The sequence below is a fragment of the Podarcis melisellensis genome, assembly GCF_964234715.1.
Source record: "Podarcis melisellensis genome assembly, chromosome: 16".
NCBI lineage: Eukaryota > Metazoa > Chordata > Lepidosauria > Squamata > Lacertidae > Podarcis > Podarcis melisellensis.
In genome coordinates this window covers 28343297-28366223 of record NC_138533.1, presented here as the reverse complement: position 1 = coordinate 28366223, position 22927 = coordinate 28343297, and the positions used below count along the sequence as shown (strand labels likewise).

Sequence of the window (22927 nt, the reverse complement as noted above, 5' to 3'; positions counted from 1 at the left end):
GGCCCTCTGTTATGTTTTTTAGCTTTGGGGAAATGCCCAACTTTGCCACTCTCTGGAGCCAGCCCTGGCTTCAGTGGAAGAGTTTAGTGTGCATCCACAGTGGGTTTCATTGGGGAGGAGATCCACAGAGGGTTGTATTCGAACCTAAAGAGGCTAATGCCATTCTATGTTTGCTTGGGTTTCTTTCTGAAGTGAAGGAGAGATGCAGAGAAACAACAAAAGAGGGAGTAAATAGATGCAAAGAGCACAGAGTTCATTTATCTTTAATAGCGGCACAGAAAAAAGGGTATCAGGTATGGTTTTTTCACCATGGCATGAGAAACTGCGCTCGCAATGAAACTTAATTTTTTTCTTTTGCAACTGTAAAAGGAAATTCAAGATCCCTCCTTTCTCATTAGGCATTTTAGCAAAGCTGAACACAACCTGTTTTTGTTTTAAGATTAGTCTGGTTAATCTTCTAAATTACGTGTTAGCTGGTACGACAAAGCTCTTTGCAGCTAAAAACATGGGAGGCAACAAAAGGCTATAGCCTACCCTTAAAACCAAAAGAATGCTGAGAAAAAGCAGCTCACAGTCCAACCCTATCTTTCCATACTTAGAAGTCCTGATGATTTCAAGGAAACTTCCTTAGAGGTAAATAAACTTTGGACTGCTGCTGTGCAATCTAAGTCTATGCATACCTACTTGGAAGTAACTCCTGCTGAATTCATAGGTGCTTACTCCCAAATAAAGGTGTATAGGTCTAAACACCTGCCTTGCTCCACCCTCTAGTCTCTGCTTCTCAATTTGTATTGTATTATTTTATGTACTGTGGCTTGCCGTTGTTTTATTGATTATAGTTTAGAAATTATTTATTGTAACTGTTGAGTGGATTTCGGTTTAATTTTTATATGGTGATATTATTATTATTTTATACTATCCTAATGATTGTTGAACGTTACTTTTTTGATGTAGGTTGCTTATTTTAAAGTTATGGGTTTTTTTTATTATGTTAACTGCTCTGAGCCCAGCCTCGGCCAGGGAGGGAAGGATACAAATAAATTATTATTATTATTATTATTATTATTATTATTATTATTATTATTATTATTATTAATGAGCACCTTCGCTAAATATATAGGCACTGGCTTTCCTCCTGAATACAGAGAGGGACAAGCTGTTTCAGACACCTCAAATGTATGCCCTCCATCGGCCCAATGGGAGGCTGCACAACTGGGTGCATGCACCTTGTGGGGTTTGCTTAATAATAATAATAATATTTTATTATTTGTACCCCGCCCATCTGGCTGGGTCTCCCCAGTCACTCTGGGCGGCTTCCAACAAAGATTAAAAATATATTAAAATGTCACACATTAAAAAGTTCCCTGAACAGGGCTGCCTTCAGATGTCTTCTAAATGTCAGGTAGTTGTTTTTCTCTTTGACATCTGGTGGGAGGGCTTTCCACAGGGCGGGTGCCACCACCAAGAAGGCCCCCTGCCTGGTTCCCTGTAGCTTTGTTTCTCGCAGTGAGGGAACCACCAGAAGGCCCTCGGCGCTGGATAAATTGCATAAATTTAAACACTGCCACCCCATACCGTCCTGCCTATCAGCCAAGATCTTCAGCAGAAGCTCTGCCCTGAGCTTCTCCACCTTCAAAGATGACTACTTGAGCTAAGGTGAAAACTTGATAGTTAAATTTTCTTCCCAAAGATAATGGGTCTGTCACTGCCATTACTTTTCAGACACCAAGCAAAGCCTGACTTGCTATCTCAGGCCTTTAAGAGCAATTGACATTGATCTGCTCTTAGCAATTGTTTGCTTATTTTTAGGCTGTGTTATTTATTTGGTTGCTTGCACTTGTTTTATTAACCTTGATGGTGAGAATCACCCCTAGAATGTTCATTGCAGGACAACTGTTTAAAGTCATACCATAAATTGGTCAATAGCTCTTATTACGCCCCTATTCAAAATCTTTTACACCAAAAGGCAAAAACATACCTTCAAAGTACTGCACAGTAGTGCCTCCGGGGGAACTGGGAGGAGGAATTCCACGTTCGGGACTGACCTGAATTGTAGCAATGGACACAAAATGCGGTCATGGAAAGGTCACTTTTCACATACAAAAAAACCCCACACATACTCTGATTGAAATTTCCAGAAGAGTAGCTATAGCCCAATTTCCTTGAAGCTGATGGGATTTTGAAAATCTCCAGCAAATCTACGCATCTCAGGCCTGCATATAAACAAAGATTCCACTCCCTCTTTGAAAAAACAACAGCCCCATAAGGATAAGCCCACACTCCTCACTTTGCAGACAGCTCTATAAGAGCCTATATAACTTCCATGCTGAACATTAGCTCTGAGATACAGTGGTACTTTGGTTGTCAAACTTAATCCATTCCGGGAGTCTGACTCCTGAAACCGTTTGAAAACCAAGACGCGGCTTCCGATTGGCTGCAGGAGCTTCCTGTACTCAATCAGAACCCGCAGAAGTAGTGTCAGACATTTAGCTGCCAAAGAACCTTCGAAAACCGGAACACTTCCGGGTTTTCGGCGTTCAGGAGCCAAAGCATATGCATACCAAGGCGTTTGAGAACCAAGGTACGACTGTACTACCCAATGGTAATTAGAATCTGTGGCCAAACCCACCCCATCAGGATATATAGTAAGTGTTTCATCCCTTAGAAACTTCCAGATGCAAAAAAAATCTCTGCTTTAATTTCCTCAGCTCTTTCAACACAGAAGGGCTAGGTGGAATCAGTGGCGTAGCGTGGGTTGTCAGCACCCGGGGCAAGGCAAGTAATTTGCACCCCCTAACCCGTGGATTTGCGCCCCCTAACCCTAACCCCCAGATGTTGCGCCCAGTGCGGCCGGCCCCCCCTGCACCCCCCACGCTACGCCACTGGGTGGAATTTACAATGAGTTTCTGAGATCATGAAAACATCTGGTTCTGGAGAAGATGCTAATAATGGAAGCTGTCCATCTAGCCCAGGCATAGGCAAACTTGGCCCTCCAGATGTTTTGGGGCCTGCCATGCTAAATTAGTGATATCCTGTATACTAAAAACTAATCCATGGTTCAGAAAAGAGGTGATAAGTTAATTTTATTCCAAAACCAACTGAACTAACCTGTGTAATGCTGCATACGCTGCTGGTCTTTCTCTTGAGAGATCCTTCTTGGCAGACTGTCAGTAGAGAATGTGGAAGTATCGACCGGAAGTCATTAAAAGAGCGTCTACGAATACCATCCAACTCATGTGGGGCTCTGAGGGAATGCGGAGTAACTTTAGGGAAAAGCTTTGACAGGAGAGACTCTTCCGAGTTGCTGTAGCGCCCAAACGCTCGTGAAATTCCAATCAGGCATGGCACAGCGTATTTGCATAAATATTCTGGAAAACAAAGTAGTCCATTGATCTTTGGCTTCTAAAAGTTTGCTTCTTCCAATTGGAAAATGCAACGTTGGTTTTTAAACAACATTACTGTCACGATGTCCCAGTTCAGACATCATTGGAAACCATTCTTTTTCCTGCTTTGCAAATGGGTTGCAGGAAGACTCAAATCCCACCATTTATCTCCTTCTTTTGCAGCTGCAAGGAAATCAGAAGCATCTGCTTCTGCCTTCAAGCAAACCACAGTTCTCTGTTACGTTTGAACTTATGGTACTGTGGCTTGTTTACATTCTACTTACTGAGAGCAAAATCAGAATCAAACTGGGGTTTCATCATCATCATCATCACCACAACTTTATTATTTATACCCCGCTCATTTGGCTGGGTTTCTCCAGCCGCCCTGGGCGGCTTACAGAATATCTAAAAACATAATACATCAAATGTTAAAAACCTCCCGATACGGGGCTGCCTTCAGGTGTCTTCTAAAAGTTGTGCAATTCTTTATCTCCTTGCCATCTGAAGAGATGCCGTTCCACAGGGAGGGCGCCACTACCAAGAAGGCCCCCTCCCCTGTCTGGTTCCCTTTAGAACCTGAATTGATTTCACTATGTCAGGCATAGGCAAACTCAGCCCTCCAGATGTTTTGGGACTACAACTCCCATCATCCCTAGCTAACAGGACCAGCGGACAGGGATGATGGGAGTTGTAGTCCCAAAACATCTGGAGGGCTGAGTTTGCCTATGCCTGCACTAAGTAGACTTTGAACACGCCACAGGAACATTTTTTCCAGGGAACTGCAAAGAGAAGATGCTGCTGATCTTTTTCCCATTTCCACAAAAAAGGACAGAGAATGGAGGCATGTAAATCCAAGGTTCAGCTCTGCTTATTTACATAAGAGAAAGCCATGGTTTCCAGTTGCATCTAAACTGAGCCTACGTATCAGCCTTCTCCAGTCTGGTGCTGGAGTTCAGCTTTTATCTGCCCCAATCAGCATGGCCAAGGGTCAGGGGTGATATAGTCCATGAAATGTGTCAACCTCAGTTCCTAAGAGCAAAAGGGAAGTCTGATGAGGTGAATAAAGGAGCATGGTACCGAGGGAAAGAGGAGGAGTAATTTCTGTATTACCGTATTTTTCGCTCTATAAGACACACCAGACCATAAGATGCACCTAGTTTTTGGAGGAGGAAAACAAGAAAAAAATATTCTGAATCTCAGAAGCCAGAACAGCAAGAGGGATCATGGCGCAGTGAAAGCAGCAATCCCTCTTACTGTTCTGGGTTCTGGGATAACTGCGCAGCCTGCATTTGTTCCATAAGATGCACATACATTTCCCCTTTCTTTTTAGGAGGGAAAAAGTGAGTCTTATAGAGCAAAAAATACGGTAATTGTGCACAGTGGTAAATCCAAGAGACGGAAGAGGGAGGAATCTGGACACAGAAAAAAGAAAGAAGCCAATAAGAGGGTGCTGTGATGAACCAGACTCTCAATTTGCAAGAGCAAAGGACCACAAGTTCTACTCAGAAATGTTCTGAGGAACTTCAAGGGAGCAGGTTTCAGAGAAAACCCACTGTGAAGTATACCATACAGCATGAAGGTAACTAGAGAGTGAGAGTGCACAATTGAATTTACATTTGTAATAATAAAAACAGCAGCACCTACTGGAACATTTTCAATACCTTTATCCTGGATTTCTGGGGACTGGCACATTCCCAGGAGGACCTGCATCACTTGCAAAATTGCCTCTAAAATCTGAAATAATCAAAACAGGCATTTTAAAAATCTACAGGTGGGATGAATTTCAATCTGCAGTGCAGGAGTATGGCACCTTAAAGGTGCAACACTAAGACAGAGTGGGAATTTTAGCAGTGTACTCTATAATTTCAGCCAGGTTTTTGGGGGGAGGCATTAATATTTAAAATTAAGTTCGCAGAATATCCCGAGACAACAGAATTATAGGAAATAACCATTTACAAAACGATTTCCTTTAGACCCAATTTATTGGTGCTATTTACATGTTAACCAAATGTGTTTTGAGAGGGAACAGGGTTGTACCCGCTGGCCAAACCCACCAATGTTACCACACCTTAACCTCTGCATACTTGGCAACAGGTCTGAATGGGAAGCCCACACATGTTAATAAAGGCTCCATTTTCAAAGGATCAAGGGTCATTACATTGGAAGAAGGAACTCTGGGCACACCCTCCTTCTCCATGCTCACGAACACGTGAAGGAACACTTCTGAAAGTGGTTCTTATAAGGGACACTTTCACACCCTTAGCATATATGGGAAATCAATTGCTGCTTGATATACAAGGGGACAAAAAAGTAGATCTTATTGACTCTACTATGATAGGATTCTAGATTCTACTAGATCCTATTTGTCATTTGTGTCAATGAAATCAATGTATGTAAAGTCACCAAAACCGTCTGTAATGGTCTGAGAACTTTGCAATGATCAGCATCATGGCAACTTTTTACAGCATGGTAGAATAATATAATATAATATAATATAATATAATATAATATAATATAATATAATATAATATAATATAATATAATATAATATAATATAATATAATATAATATAATATAATATAATATAATATAATAAAAAAATATTATAACATAATATAATATTACATTACATTACATTATATTATATTATATTATATTATATTATTATATTATATTATATTATATTATATTATATTATATTATATTATATTATATTATATTATATTATATTATATTTTTATTGTTTATACCCCACCCATCTGGCTGGGTTTCTCCGGCCAGCCTGGGCGGCTTCTAACAAAAGATTAAAAATACATTACAACATCAGTCATTAAAAACTTCCCTAAACAGACTGCTAAAAAGACTGCTGACTTAAAGGAATTGCTAGCAGGAGGGAGAAAGTTTGGTAAACTGTCCGCATTTTAGAAGCCCTCTTATGAGTTGCTCCATATAAGCTTTTCGTGTAATTAATACACTGAAGAATGAGAACATTTAGAAGGATTTGTACTATTAATTCCCTGGCTGGGGGGGGGGGGGAGCGGGGGCAGAGAAAAAGAAGGAAGACAACTCCTGGTTTCATAGATTATTATTTAATAATTTATATATCTGTTCAAATGTCATTACTTATGCTGCCTTAGTCAATAAATATTTTCAGGGTTTGTTTTTTTTTTTAAAAAGCTGTTGATACACAAGTTATGGAACTATGATTAATACAGGAAACGTTTATTTTACTACCCAAGACATGCATGCCCCATTTTCCCGGTGAATTTTACCTGTTCTCTCAGAACAGAATCCCTGTAAGCCACATCTGACAACAAAGTCACCAAACAGAAACTGAAGTTTTCTGGAATAGGAAGCATGCCTACAAGTATGGAAGAAGCAAATCAAGATTATGACTAGCACCAACAACTGCAATCCATCACAAGTCACAAATTGTTTAAGGTCTAGTTCAGACAAACCATGGTTTACTGGACTGAGAGTTAGTCATGTGCCCGATCCTCATTCCTGCCCTTGCTAGCAGATTTGAAAAAGATATTTTGATTTATTAAACTACATATTCCCATGGGAAACCATGATTTAAGCATGGCTTATAGACCAGCATATCAAAGCAGCATCAGCTTCTGATAAGTTAACAGTGCTAGTTTTCCAGTTTGGATGTCTTGTGGGGCTGAAAAAGAATCCTCACTACATATTTGCACACTTACCTGGAAGCACTTGCTTTCTTTTTGTGACTGTGTGCACCAGGACAGTGGTACCTCGGGTTACAAACTCTGCTAACCTGGAAGTAGTTGCTCCAGGTTGCAAACTTTGCCCCAGGATGCAAACGGAAAACATGTGCCAGTGGCAGGAGACCTCGTTAGGGAAAGCACACCTCAGGTTAAGAACAGTTTCAGGTTAAGAACGGACCTCTGGAATGAATTAAATTCGTACCACTGTACAGAGTACCATCACTGCTTTTCTTTGCTACCCATGGCAACTATTTCACTCTGGCACCCACAGCACTTTTATCAAAATATGAGTACCAGTACCTCATCTTCCAAGGGTGGCGCTGTAGGTTAAACTACAGAGCCTAGGACTTGACGATCAGAAGGACGGCAGTTCAAATCCCTGCAATGGGGTGAGCTCCCGTTGCTTGGTCCTGCTCCTGCCAACCTAGCAGTTCGAAAGCACGTCAAAGTGCAAGTAGATAAATAGGTACCGCTCCGGCGGAAAGGTAAACGGCGTTTCCGTGCACTGCTCTGGTTTGCCAGAAGTGGCTTAGTCATTCTGGCCACATGACCCGGAAGCTGTACGCTGGCTCCTTCGGCCAGTAAAGCGAGATGAGCACCGCAACCCCAGTTAGCCACGACTGGACCTAATGGTCAGGGGTACCTTTACCTTTTACCTCATCTTTTTACCAAAATAACACTGCCTGGGAGTAAGTCTAATTGAGCTCAATGGGATTTATTTCTGAGCAGGTATGCATAGGATTGCACTTACAAAACTTAGTCATTTACTTACAAAAAAAAGGCCACCAAGGACCATATTCTGACAACAAGAATCTAAAACCTCACCTCTGCTTTTGCGTGAATTGCTTTCTTCTATCCATTGGACTTTGGAAAGGCCCCTTAACAGCCGGAGAAGATAAGGAACAAGAGTATCTTTATGCTGGAATGGAAAGAGGAAATTTTAGAACCATCTGAATTAATTTACTAAATTAACACAGTGACGTCTATGTACATGGTGCTTTACAAATATCCGGTATGACAGTTCCTGCCCCAAGGTGGTGAGGTCAACAATCTAAAATAGACTCAGGCAAACAGTAAAGGAATACAGATAATTTAGGGGTGGATAGACAGGGGAAGAAGATGTGATTATTTCAATTACATGGACTTTGCCTCGGTTATGATAAGACATGGGGATTAGGGGACTGATACAAAGGTCTCCCAGAAAAAGGCAAACTTTGAGGAGGAACTTAACAGAAATAAAGCACGTGGGTGCAAGGAGGCATTCAAAGAGGCGGTTAGTACCAGGCACCAAGCGGAACTGAGCGAAGGTGGGACATCTTCAGACAACAGTATGTGGTGGAGCCGAATCACACAGGAAAGGATACAACAGGAAATAAGCCCAGGGATATACAAAGGGACAAGGCCATGGAAAGTTTTGAAGGCAAAGGCAAGAAGACTGTGAAACTAGATATTGTATGCAGAGGAAAAGGAACAGCCATCTGATTATGTTTATCGCCACACAGCTTTAATATCCTTTCAAAGCCAATGCGCCAACTAAATTTGATGCTACAGATCAAATTAAAACATTCCAGTAGGAGTTTTAATGGAGGCCCTTCTTTGGGTGCCCCCAACTGAGATGCAGTGAATAGCTACAAAGAAAAAGCACTTACTTGGTGGTGGCACCCTGACTGGAAAGAACTTCTCAAGGAGGCCCACCAAACACCTACCTAGATGTGATTTCAGCACCAAGAACAGGGGTGGGCAACCTAAGGCCCAGGGGCCGGATGTGGCCCAGTCGCCTTCTCAATCCGGCCCGCGGACAGTCCGGGAATCAGCGTGTTTTTACATGAGTAGAATGTGTCCTTTTATTTAAAATGCATCTCTGGGCTATTTGTGGGGCCTGTCTGGTGTTTTTACATGAGTAGAATGTGTGCTTTTATTTAAAATGCATCTCTGGGATATTTGTGGGGCATAGGAATTTGTTCATTTCCCCCCAAAAAACTATAGTCCGGCCCACCACGCGGTCTGAGGGATGGTGGACCGGCCCAAAGCTGAAAAAGGATCCTGACGCCTGACCAAGATGATAGTTTTGTTTTACCAGCCTCTTTAAACTTCAGTATATTGCTTTTATGCTACTTTCATATTACAGGGTTGTTTGTTTGTTTATTTGTTTGTTTAGTTTTACAAGGATTTAAAACTTTTTGGAAGCTGTTGAACTGGCAGATTATAAATCCCATCAAGTAAACAAACATATTTTAGAGTAGGAAGCATATTGTACCTGCAAGTCAGACTCGATTAGAAAAATTCCCAAAGCAATCACAGCATCTCTGCGGCGCTCATCCAGCTGAAAGATCCCATGGATGTCAACTGGGCACATGCAGAGTAGTTTCTGTACCTATAAGAAGCAAAACAGAGGATGTGAAAATAGCTATTGTTAAAAAGTCATACTTTCCCAAACATCTGCAAGCAACAACAGTACACGTTAAGGATTAAAAAAGACCCAGACATTTTCATCTAAAGCTCTAAGCCCCTTCCATACCACCATGCTAAAGCTCAGCAAGCATTGGGGAATTATCAGCAGCACAATCATCTCACCATCCATTCCCTATAGACCACAGGAACAAAATTATGTCCTTTTAAGCCATGAGTCCATTTAAAAGTTGTGGGTGGAAGCAACCATGCCCAAATACTCCTGCTGACGGAGATGAGTCTTAGGATTTGAGTGCATGTGCAGGTTTGGCAACTGCATATTAATGCATTTTGGAGTCTTACACGTCTCCTTGTGGAGGCATGTGCCCTGAAAGGTGGTTTAATGTATCTTTTAAGTACCATATTTTTCGTCCCATAGGACGCTCCGTCCCATAGGACGCTCCATCCCATAGGACGCACCTAGTTTTTTGGGGGGGGAAATAAAGGGGGGAATTTCCTTTATTTCCCCCCCAAAAGCAGGTCGGGGAAACCGAACCAGGTCGAGGAACAGCGGGGTGGCGGCGCTGCGCCTCCCTGATGTCCCCTGAGCTTGTGGGGCTGGCCGATGTCTGCCCAGCGCGAGGGGCGCTCTGCTTCAGGGCGCCCTGCCCGCCGGGCGGCAGGCTGCTATCCGCACTGTGGGGAGCCCTGCGGGGAGCCCTGCGGGGAACTCCTGCAGGGCTCCCCACGCTGCAGATGTGTTCCCGAAGCGCCGGGCGCTCTGCTTTCAGGGCGCCCGACGCTCCAGGAAGCAGGCTGCTATCCGCAGTCTAGACATTTTTGCGGGACCTCCCGCAGGGCTGCCTAGGCTGCGGATGTCTTCCTGAAGCCTGGAGAGCGAGAGGGGTAGGTGCGCACCGACCCCTCTCGCTCTCCAAGCTTCAGCGAAAGCCTGCATTCGCCCCATAGGACGCACCCAGATTTCCCCTTCATTTTTGGAGGGGGAAAAGTGTGTCCTATAGAGCGAAAAATACGGTAATAAATAAGCAGAAGCATTAGGTAACCAACAGAAGAGGTAGCAGTATGGAGCACAAGGTCAACATAGCCTGAACAACAGGGACTTGCCTTGGTGGCTAATGGTGAACAACGGTGGGTGGGTGGGTGGGTGGGTGGGTGACTGGGTGGGTGCACAAATGAGCCTCCCAAAGGAGGAGTTCAGAGCCTGGACATCACCAACAAAGAGGCCCCCAACTCAATAAAGCAGGATTCCAAACATGGGCAGTTTCACGGGCTGTTGGGTAGTATCAAACAATTAAATGATTAAACAGATGGGTATCAGAAAGACAGATGGGTATCAGAAAGACAGATGGGAGGAGAATGACGTTAAGGAGGGTTTGGCGAAATGAAATGCAAGCACACAGGGGGAAAACAAACAACAAGGTGGAAATAATTTGTCTCCAGGCAGCTGCATCCATCTTTTTCCTTTCCCCCACTTTAGCTCTCTACAGCAACATTTACTTACTGTATTTTTTGCACCATAACACTCACTTTTTTCCTCCTAGAAAGTAAGGGGAAATGTCTGTGCGTGTTATGGAGTGAAAGCCTGCGGGTGGCGGGGGGATCTGCTGCAGTCGTGAGCAGAGGATCCATGGTTCCCCTTCCTTCCCTCCTCCGTGGTTACAAAACATGGATCCACATGGATCCTCATGATTTTTGCATTGGGCTACTCCAAACTCACTGTCAGATCACATGTCTGTGGCCACAGCATGAACCACAAAAATCATATATCCACTATTTCATTTAGAATTTTTTTTTCTTGTTTTCCTCCTCTAAAAACTACGTACGTGTTATGATCTGGTGCGTGTTATAGAGCGAAAAATACGGTATTTTATTTCAGTCTACAATACTGAACAGCTTTCAGACCCCCCCCAAAAAGCTGTTTTGTTCATGCAATGGGACCAGCTACCCATCTTGGACAGAAGCGCCCACCTCTAAACAAACTAACAATGCAATCCTAGGCATGCCTACTCAGAAGTAAGTCCCACTGTGATGCTTACTCCCGGAAAAATGCATAGTGTCTTATTCTATTAGTAGCTTTTTAGGATACATAAAGTACTTGTGTGTGTTTGTAAGAATTACATGGTTCAGCCGTGGCTCGGTTTTGTGGGCAGAAACTGTTCTTGGCCATGCAGTGATACTGGTATTGCTGAGCCAACACATTCTGCATGCTCATGGCTATTGCTAAAGCACACAATGTTTCCCAATAAGGTGTGCCTGATGGATTTAAATCTTCACAATTAAACAGCAGATAAACCTGCCAAAATTAAGCATTAAAATCTGTGTTCGTTCTCACCCAGTGTTCAAAACAATTTCTGTGTGTGATTGGTGTCGCATGGTGCACAAAAAGCAAGTATTCTCAAAAGCCCAGTAGCATTAAAAAAAGAGCATAAAATGTGATCCGTTTAAAAAAAATCAAGTGACTAGCAACACAATCCTAAGCATGTTTATTTGCAGATAAACCACATTGTCTTCAGCCTTACTGACTTAGCTTACTAGCAGGTATGATATGTGTAGAGGATTGCAGCCCTAATTTTCCCCGAGAGCCAGTGTGGCAAAGTAATTAGTGTTGGACAAGGACCTGGGAGACAAGGGTTCAAAACCCCACTCGGTCGTGAAGCTCACAGGGTGACCTTATGCCTCTCAGCCTAGCCTACCTGTCCTCACAAGGTTGTTGTGAAGATTAAATGAGGAGCAGGAGAAGCACAGAACCACCTTGAGAAAAAAGGTTGGATATACACCTTGGGTTATAATACGCTTCAGGTTACACACTCCGCTAACCCAGAAATAGTGCTATTCTGCAGTATGAATTCTTTATCTAATAGATTCGTCATGCAGTGGTACCTTGGGTTACATACGCTTCAGGTTACACACTCTGCTAACCCAGAAATAGTGCTTCAGGAGCAGGAGAATGAGGAGCAGGAGAAGCACAGAACCACCTTGAGAAAAAAGGTGGGATATACACCTTGGGTTACATACGCTTCAGGTTACACACTCCGCTAACCCAGAAATAGTGCTATTCTGCAGTATGAATTCTTTATCTAATGGATTCGTCATGCAGTGGTACCTCGGGTTACATACGCTTCAGGTTACACACTCCGCTAACCCAGAAATAGTGCTTCAGGTTAAGAACTTTGCTTCAGGATAAAAACAGAAATCAGGCTCCGGCAGCACAGCAGCAGCAGGAGGCCCCATTAGCTAAAGTGGTGCTTCAGATTAAGAACAGATTCAGGTTAAGAATGGACCTCCAGAACGAATTAAGTACTTAACCCGAGGTACCACTGTAAATGCAAAAAATGAATGAATAAAAATGAGAAACTTATTTGGATATAAGAATTGAACAGAACCCAGCATGTTGGATCCAGAATAAGTTACAGTGCAATTTTATGCATATTTACTCAGAAGTACCACTGAATTCAATGGAGCTTATTCGCAGGTGAGAGGGCACAGGATTGCAGCCAAAGTTAGTCCCATTGATTTCAATGGGATTTAAGCTTGTCATGACTAGCTTGCCACAATGATTTCAACAGGACATAAGCAGGACTGCCATAAATTGCAATCCGATTTAATCTACTTGAAAGAAAGAGCCACTCAATTCAGCAGGGCTTACTTCTGAGTGAACATACACAGGCATGCACTGCATATGTTAACTTCAGCTACAAGAGGATTGGGGGGGACCTGTGGCCCTGGAGCTATTCGATTCCAATTCTCCTCCAGCCAGCACATCAGGGATGACGCAAGTTCTATTCCGTCCATATCTGAAGAGCCACAGGTTCTCCACCCCAATCTACAGCATTGCAATATAATCCACTTGTTTGTAATAGTAAGTAGGCAAATGGATTATATTGCAAGTTCTAAAAGGAATCGTAGTTTCAGTACTGTTACATAAGAGTACTAAGTGTCTTCCTTGATTACTACTCTCCCAAACTACAATTAGTCTCGCCAGGGTTTTGCACCTGAAGGTACTTCTTTCTAAAATTCTCATATTAAATTGATTAGAAAAAGAGCCTTCCACAAACGTTATATGCCGATTCATCATACATCCTTAATGATTCATAATATGTTTGTAATATTCTGGGGTTTAGAGCACACACCCAAAAAAGGACCCACGATCTGATTCCAGTAAGCCTGCCCTTACCTAATAGATCTGCACATAACAAATTACGGAGCTCTGAACAATGTCAAATTGTTCAGGGTCTTTGTTTTGTTTAACACTAAAACAAAACAAAGAAGGAAATCAGCTCATAGGTCAGACATACCTATTGTATATGCTGCATATCTAACTTCATGCTAAACCACTACCCCTTTTGATGTTGCCCTGTGTTAAACATAGAAGAGAAAAACATGTTGATGTTGGGTGTTCAAACCAATTCAGTGATCCTCGTAACAAACATATATTTTAAACAACTTCCCATAAATTTCATATTTGGTAAAGGAAATCTTATAATAAAGTCCTTCCGCTTTCATATATCATTAATTTGCCAAGGTATGCAAAACTACTAAAAAGCTGTAATCAAAAGGCAGACCATTCAATTACCTACAGAACAGTTTTTTAAAAATATGACAATTTTTGGATTGATGTGCCTTGTTTGTTTGCTGATATAGCTTTATCAAGACTCCACTACTTTTATCCTCATACACTTACAGGCACGCGCAGTTCAGGCATCCCACTAAAAACTCACCAACCACCAGTGAGAATCTAAAACACGATTTCCAAACTTCTAGGCACACATTAGTTTTGAGCTGTCTGCTTTTATTCTCCTCCTGCTCATCACTTCAGTCCCTAGGAGCAGCCACGTCTGGAGACAGTGATGGCCATAGCTATAGTTTATCAATTCAAAGACCATAGCAAAACAATTAGCACAAACCATGAAGTGCAAACCCATATCAAATCATGGTTTCTCATGCTGCCTTGCCGATTCAAACACCACAATAGTTATGTCTCCTTAAGGATGGTTTTATGCAAGTTCTTGAACTGTTTCTGTGTTGAATGGCTATTACGGTTCAGAGGTACTATCTAAAATACCGTACCTTACACCTGAAACCATTGCTTAGCCCATGGGTAGGCAAACTAAGGCCCAGGGGCCGGATCTGGCCCAATCGCCTTCCAAATCCAGCCTGCAGACGGTCTAGGAATCAGTGTGTTTTTACATGAGTAGAATGTGTCCTTTTCTTTAAAATGCACCTCTGGGTTATTTGTGGGGCCTGCCTGGTGTTTTTGCATGAGTAGAATGTGTCCTTTTATTTAAAATGCATCTCTGGGTTATTTGTGGGGCATACAAATTTGTTCATCTGTTGTTTTCAAAATATACCAGTAGTCTGGCCCCCCACAAGGTCTGAGGGACAGTGGACTGGCCCCTTGCTGAAAAAGTTTGCTGACCCCTGCTTTAGGAGAAGCCCTGTCTGTTTAAAGTGGGAATGAGACTGCTTTAAATGTAGAAGTGCTGTTTTCCATTCTCCCAATAATCAGCCTGAATTCCACACCCACTGAACATGCTCAGTCATCACTCCCCTCAAAAAATAATAATAGTTGAGCATGCCAGTACCACCCTCTTGAGCATGAGTTTTGACAGCCTAAAGACTGACAGTCAGACAATTAAGAGAGTTGTTAATATGTGTCAGACGACTATCCTTTGGTCAGGGTTCAGTCTGACTCATTTTCTCTTTGTCTAAGAACAAGCACGAAGGAGGTTTCCCAGCCCGCTCACAGGTCCTTATAATATCAGTGGAAACAGTTGATCCTGGCGAGTATTAATCACTTTCAGTTTTAACCTGAGGATTGTCATTTGTTCAGTTTTAACTTTAATTTTAATTCATTTGAATTAATTTTGGGATGCATTTTAATCAATTGTTTTTTATGTATATTGTATTATTTATATGATGTCAGCTGCTCTGAGCCTGGCTCCAGCTGGGGAGGGCTGGGTATAAATAAAATTTTATTACTATTATTATTATTATTTTCCCTAACCTAACAATTCCAACGGACAGTGATGATGGTGAAATTTAATATTATTTATTTTACTATCATCATTTACCACAAGGTCTTGGGGATTTGTATATTACTTTTACTTCTACACTACCCTGCAGTAAAAAAATTCCAGTGCAATTGACATAAAAGAAAAGTACAGCAGTACCTCTACTTATGAACGCAATCCGTTTCGGGGTGCCGTTTGCACCCTGAAAAGTCCGTAAGTAGAGTGCCGCAGAGCACTTCTGCGCATGCGTGAAGTGGCTCTGCGTGTGTGGTGAAACTCGGAAGTATACACTTCCAGGTTTGTCCCATTCGCAACCTGAAAATTCACAACATGAAGCGAACGCAACCAGAGGTATGACTGTACAATCACAATACAAAATCAATATTATAATTTTCCCCATCATCGTTAACTACAGGAATTGTCAGGCCTCAAGATTAGTATTTGTAATATTGTAACAATTTCACCATCACCACAAAAACCACCTGATTTCAGGATTGCTACTATTATATTTCACCATCACTAGTTACCAATAGGATCACTAAATCTCAGGGTTATTTTTTAATATATATAAAATCAAAAATAAGAACAGGAATCCTGAGACCCAGCAATCCCAGTGGTGATTGAATGGGCACATTATTACTTCAGGGTTATTATCACTACCATATTTCATCATAAACATTTGCTACAAGGAACACAATCCCAGTGACAAATAGTGAAGAAATAGTAGTAGTAAACTAATTATTATCTTCAGGATGATCACTGTTACATTTCACCATCACCATTTGCCAAAGGATTGCCGCATCTCAGGATTATTCTTACATTAAATATAATATTAAAAAAGAATAACCCTTACATCAGGCAATCATTGTGGTTAAACGCTGATAGTAAAATATCACAATAAGTATCTTGACATTATCATCTTCCTTATCGCCATTTCAGAATTATCACTGTTTTATTTCTCCATCCCCATTCACAACAAGGGGTGGCAGTTCTTGGGGTTATGATTTTGAAATTATGTTTAAAATGAGAATAATCATCCTGTCCAGGGAATCCTAATGGAAAATGCTAAACGGTAAAAGAATAACAACGTTCCTAGACCAGACAATCCTTGTGGTAGATGGTGAAGAAATCATCCTCTTCCACCATCACCTCCCCTGGCATATCCAGCTGTACTTCCAGAGAAAACCAGTACACAAGCTTAACAAACTGGGACCAATTTACCTACGAGATCACATGTGCCCACTCAACCTGCCTTATTATTGCAGAATAATATATTTAATAATAATATATTATTATTATGAGAATAATATATTTAAAGTAGATGAATAAATGAGCAAATTGTATTTTTCCGTCTTGTGATGGGATGATGAGCTGCTTGTGCGTAAAATGCAAGTCCCTCAGAGTTTGATCAGGTTTTCAAACCTCTGCCTGTGACGGAGCCCCTCCGGCATGGCTGCGTCAATCGCTAGTAGAATCCGAAAGTGGTTGCTTTCGGAATCGTTTCCAACATAAAAGCTCTTTAACGGAAACACGTCTTCTGGACTCTCGGCGTGACAGTTTCCGGCGAGGAGTGGGTGTCCCTATAGGAGGTCCTGAGACCTCCCCACTGTTTTCGCTGGAAGCGTCTCTGAGCCATCCCTCCGACTCACTTTCCCTTGGAGTTCTTGCTTGCCCTCTACTGGTTCCCTCTTCCGCTGCTACTTCTCTCTCAACCTCAATGAGCCTTTGCACCTCCAGTTCTTCCGATGGCAGTTCCCTGACACGTCTATAAGACGCCCCCATGTATGACACCCCCTAATTTGGGGGACTCAGAAGTAAGAAAATGGGGGGAAATATATCTGTGTATAAGACGCTTCCCTAATTTTTGACATTATTTTTTAGGGGGGAAACCAAGTCTTATACACGGAAAAATATGGTACGTTAATTTGGATATGCAGATGATATTAAAAATAAATTTAAGGAACTGCAGAAAGAGGGGGACGGAAGTCAAGTTTTGAAATGTTAAAATGATTGTAAAATGAGTGAAATGTAGAAACCTGAAAAGCTTAAATAATGTTTTGAAAGAGAGAGATCTGCCTCAGTTGGAGGCAGAACTGGCACCACTACAAGCAGGCAACCAAAGACATTTTGGCATGAGGCAAACCACAAAACGGTGGCCCCACTCCCCACCAGGGAAAAAGGGGTGAGTGAAGACCTACATGAAGAGCAATAGACATCAGGATCTGCTGCCCCTACGGATCCTGCCACCTGAGGCAGTCACCTCACCTTGCCTTGTGAGCCGGCCCCCAACACAGGTGCCACAGAATACCTGTTTCCACATTTGTAAGAGCCCAGTTGGCCGTAGGAGCCAATCCTCACCCTCTTCCCAAAGTTGATGGGCATTGCCATCAATCCATTATGTGGGGCAAGGGCTTTACCCGGGAGCCCCAACATTTCGTTCAAGTTGTCACCCCTGCAGCTGGCCATTTATCCAAAGCCCTTTGGAACTCCCCGCCTACAGAGACCAAGCAGGAACCTTTTCTTAATTTAATAAATTTACTTATTTGGTTTTTCGAATTAAAGTTTTAGAATCACGTATCCAACATACATCATAGAAATTCCAACAGAATCTCCTGGACTTCCCTCCTCCCCTTTGTGGGTCCCCCACTGTTAGTCATTTCCTCCCACATCCAAATCTTTTATCTAAAATTCACCATTGAACTACAAGTGTTATTCCAATCCTAATAACGATTTTAACTGTTTGCAATGATTTTTAAAAGATAAATTATAAATCCCCCCCCATGCCTTATTAAAACGTTGGTCTTCCTGATTTCAGATTCTTCCATCTTTTTTTTGCCATTTTGGCATAATAATCCATCAACTTAATCCGAATCAGGCACCTTTTTCTTCAACTGCCCTCTTTTCGGCCAGGAAAGGTCCTTACTTAAGGCTTAAGCCTACTCAGATCTGGGGTCTAGGAAACTTGAGGCAATTCTGTAGGTATGTCTTGGAATTATTATTTTTATCAGTGCTTTTTTCTGGAGGGACACAGGGGTACGCAAACCCCTAAGCATTTTGTGAATATTTGTATTTTTGCCCATTTACTGTATTTACTTTTCCGGATTTGAACTATAAAATGGTGATTTTTTCTTTGAGTCAAAATGAGAGTAGCCCTTGCAAGAAGTACCAACTGTGGAAGAACGGCAGATGAAGATGATGGATTTTCCGGACCTAGCCGACCTGACTGGAAGAGTCTGTGACCAGGAGGAGGAGGAATACCAGGAAGAATGAACGAAATTTAATGATTACTTAGTTTAATATGTTAAGTTAAATTAATTGGAAAAAGCTTGCAATTACCAGATAGGCTTAGGATTTAAATATGTAATATGATGAATTAATATGTTTAATGCTGAATTGGTAAGAAAGAAAGATGTTAAGTGATTAAGTTAAGTTTATAAGAATTTTGATTTGGAAAACCGTTAAAAGGATATGCAATGAAATTCAACTAGGGGGAAGTCACTTAACAATGTTAATAAGATTAGTTTTAACAAGGTTGTGATTTATGTTCGTTTATTTGTTTGTGTGTCTATAACTTTGTGAAAATCAATAAAAAAATTGGGGGGGGGAATGAGAGTAGCCCTAAACATTGATTATTATTAGCACTGATTATTATTATTAAAGGGCTGATTATTATTATTAAAGGGGTTGCACTTTCTGTTGCAGTGGTTGTTTTTGCAAATCAAATATGATGGAATGAAACGAAATAACGTAAGCAAGTCGTCCAAGGAGCGAAGCGCAGACCCGCCCCCGCACCTACGCCGTGCGCGGTGACGTAAACGAGACCCCCCACCCCACCCCTGAGGTAACTGGGAGCAGCGGGCAGTCGCCTCGGGCAGCGCCTCCTTCCCTCACCTTCTCGAGCGGAGCGGGTCTCTGCACGGCCAGCGAGCGGGCGAGAGACAGCACCGTGTTGAAGTAGAAGCCCCTCGACGAGCCCGGGCTGCTGGGCTTCTCCGAGCGCGCCGCGGTCACGGCCGCCGCGGTGGCAGCCGCCGCCGTCGCCACGGCCAGAGCCGACATCTTGCGAGGAGCCTCCTCACAGCGAGAGTGTCACTCGCGGCCTCTCGCGCGCCTGTGGGCCCCTCCCCTCATCCCTTCCCTGCTTCTCCAGCAGCAACCGGCAGCCCGGCTTCGCGTCGGACTTCTCGCGAGAACGACGCCGGCCACCGCGAACCAGCCCCGGATGAACTACAGCTCCCGGCAGCCTTTGCTGCCCTCATTCCTTCTTTGGCGAGGGCTTTGCTGGCCGGGGCTGATGGGAGTTGTAGTTCAGCGGCTGCTGGGGCGAGGAATAGGAGGCGGTCCGTGGGCTCCTCCCGAGGTCCAGTAATGTACTAACCTTGCACATAGAGAGACGTAAGGGGCGGAGAGTGTAGAGTGGCGCACGAAGCTGAACTAGTGGTTTAAATAAATAAAAGGGAAAAGCGAGCGACTTTGGACGTGTTTTATATTTAGAAATGGTGATGTGAATTTTAATCTGTTCTAGCATGGTATGTTTTAAGGTATCCTGCATTCCCTCCCCCCTGATTTTATGGTTTTGTCTTTTTCTAAACCGCTTTGAGGTTGTTGTATTTTTTACAACAAAGCGGTGTGTAATTTTTATGAAACAAATAACAAATATATATAAATAATCTGAACAGGGTTGTGTTTCTTTTACCATAATGTGCCTGTACATGGACCTCAGCCCCAGCCAGTTTATCCCAATCGTTAAGGTTGGGATAAGTATCTGGGGACTCAAAAACTGAAGAAGCTGCTTAGTACTTCGCATTAGGAGGAGTGGTCTGTTTCAGAAAGAACGAAGAGTGTTGTGGCACCTTCAGTTCTTAATTATAAATGTTATTATTTATTTGACTTATGAGTCGATCACCTCAAAGGAGTCCTCAAGTTACAAAAGAAATTAAGAGCCAAAGGTATGCAACATAATTGTAAGAAAGGGAGAGAAAAATACATTACAGCAAAACTGTTACAATGGCCCATAAGCAAACCCAGCAAAGATGCAACCAATTTATTACGCCATAAACTTTCGTGGCTGCCCAAAACATGGATTGTTGTAGCCAATGCCGTAAGAAATTTGTTAGTATAGCTGTCAGCGTTTCCTTTTTTTAAGGGAAACTCCCTTATTCCGAATAGGATTCCTCGCAAGAAAAGGGAAAAGTTGACAGCTGTTTGTTAGAGTTGCCCGGTACTTTACAGCCCGATCCTAACCATGTCTGCTCACCTGCAGCACTGAATTCAATTTGTCTGGGGAGTTCTAAATCAGATTTTGCGTATACCCCCTTAAAATAAAAATCCTTAAAATGCTTTTATTTCAGGGAGCCTACTCTAAAGTATGGGCAAGTCTGAATCCAACACCTTCCCATCGAAAGGACCGCAGATTGTGCCGATCCACTTATAAAAGTCTATTTTATATTTTTTGAAAAGTTTTTATTGTTAAAATAACTCAGCATTAATACACACATATTGCAAATATGCAAACATACATTTCATACAATCCTTAAAAATGTTCAAACATACCTACACTCCATCCCACAGATAATTCTTTTTCCTATCACCATCCACCACCCCTCTTATTAAAGTCTAAAAGCAAGGCGCGCGCGCGCGCGCGTGTGTGTGTGTGTGTGTGTGTGTGTGTGTCAATGGCACGTGACAAACATGGCGGCGCCCGCAGCGGCTTCATTCCTGGAATCCCGACCTTAAAAAAAAAAGAGACTCAACCAACTAACTCAGGCTAGACTGTATTTATGTGCCCAAAGCGTGTTGACCACTTTGGGCACATAAATCCAACGTCTGCTTCCGCCCACCGTGAGCTGTTCTTCCCGAGGATCAAAAAGCCTTGAAATTACTATTTTGTGTTATTTTCTTTCAAAAAAAAAAAAAACCCTCTCTCAAAGCGGTGTGTTGGTTCAGTCCGACCGCGTCCATCTTGTTTCGCCCCTCCCATTTCCTTCTCTCTTCCTCTCCACGGCCTGCTCCCCCCGCCTTAGGTGGAGAAGTGGTTTGGCCCGCCTGACCTGCCTGAGGAAAAGAAGGAGAGGAAGCAGACTCGACTCGTGACGGGAAGCGAGAAGGCGAAGAGCGGGGACCGCCGCTGCTGGTGGGTGAGTGAGTGAGTGAGTGACGGGGAAAGGAGCTAACAGAAAGCAGCTTTTTCTCTCTTTTTTCCCTTCCTCAGGATGAACTATTGACATTTTATAAACCAGGTTTATACCCCCCCCCCGCCCCCAAGGAGCAAAAGGAAACATTCCTAGTGTTCACACGCCTCCCCGTGTTTCCTTGTCCTCAGAACAACAAACCTGCGAGGTAGGCTTGCGAGTCGCTTTGTCCTCCCAACAGCATTGCCGGGTAGGTTGGGCTGAGAGATAAGGTGGCTCCTTGGGTGAGCCCACCTTTTGCGGGATATTCCCTTATTCCAGTGCCGTTTCCCGCTGCTATCCCGGATAGCAGGGAAGTTTTTAATATGTGACATTTTAGTGTATCTTTCATCTTTGTTGGAAGCCGCCCAGAGTGGCTGGGGAAACCCAGCCAGATGGGCGGGGTACAAATAATAAATTATTATTATTATTATTATTATTATCCCGTAGACTGTCCCCGGGACAGGTGAGGTTGCTGGTCCCTTATTTTCAAATCTGAAAGTTGACAGCTATGCTCCCATCATCCCAAGGTTAGCAGCACCAGGGGATCAGGGGTGCTATTTTTTAAAATGTTTGATTGACTTATTTTAAATTTGTTTTTGTTTAAAAGCTACCCCGAGGATGTAGCTATGGGAAGGCGCCGTACCAACATTTAGAAATAAACGAATTTTTAAAAACTACCCACAGAGCTACGTCAGGTGTTGGGCTAGCAGCAGGCCTCATGTTGAGGTTTATATATGATATATCATGGGTGGGCAAACTAAGGCCCGGGGGCTGGATCTGGCCCAATCTGCTTCTGAATCCGGCCCACGGACCGTCCGGGAATCAGCGTGTTTTTACATGAGTAGAATGTGTCCTTTTCTTTAAAATGCATCTCTGGGTTATTTGTGGGGCCTGCCTGGTGTTTTTACATGAGTAGAATGCGTGCTTTTATTTAAAATGCATCTCTGGGTTATTTGTGGGGCATAGGAATTCATTCTTTTTTTTTCTTTCTCAAAATATAGTCCAGCCCCTCACAAGGTCTGAGGGACAGTGGACCAGCCCCATGCTGAAAATGTTTGCTGACTCCTGAAATGATATACTGTGTGTGTGTGTAAAATATATATATATATGTGTGTGTGTGTGTGTGTGTGTGTGTAAACCGTATATGTACATATGAGATAGATGATATATATGTGTGCGTGTGTATATATGCACGCCGCTTTGAGGACTATTTTCGATCAAAC

General features: G+C 42.7%; 1 protein-coding gene across 2 annotated transcripts in view; it reads right to left on the bottom strand.

Moving 5' to 3' along the window:
* The window catches only part of PI4KA (phosphatidylinositol 4-kinase alpha), a 104054-nt gene extending 84191 nt beyond the window's left edge, over positions 1-19863 (bottom strand). The window contains exons 1-7 of one of the 2 annotated variants that reach the window (XM_081893170.1): positions 19423-19863; positions 9369-9485; positions 7937-8030; positions 6656-6744; positions 5045-5117; positions 3109-3368; positions 1979-2045 (exon numbers count right to left, since the gene is read on the bottom strand). In XM_081893170.1, the coding sequence (XP_081749296.1) occupies positions 1979-2045; positions 3109-3368; positions 5045-5117; positions 6656-6744; positions 7937-8030; positions 9369-9485; positions 19423-19590 (868 nt within the window). In that variant the 5' untranslated portion in view covers positions 19591-19863. The remainder of the gene's footprint in view (positions 1-1978; positions 2046-3108; positions 3369-5044; positions 5118-6655; positions 6745-7936; positions 8031-9368; positions 9486-19422) is intronic. The other variant, XM_081893169.1, reaches the window with a different exon arrangement.
* Between the last annotated feature and the right edge of the window lie 3064 nt (positions 19864-22927).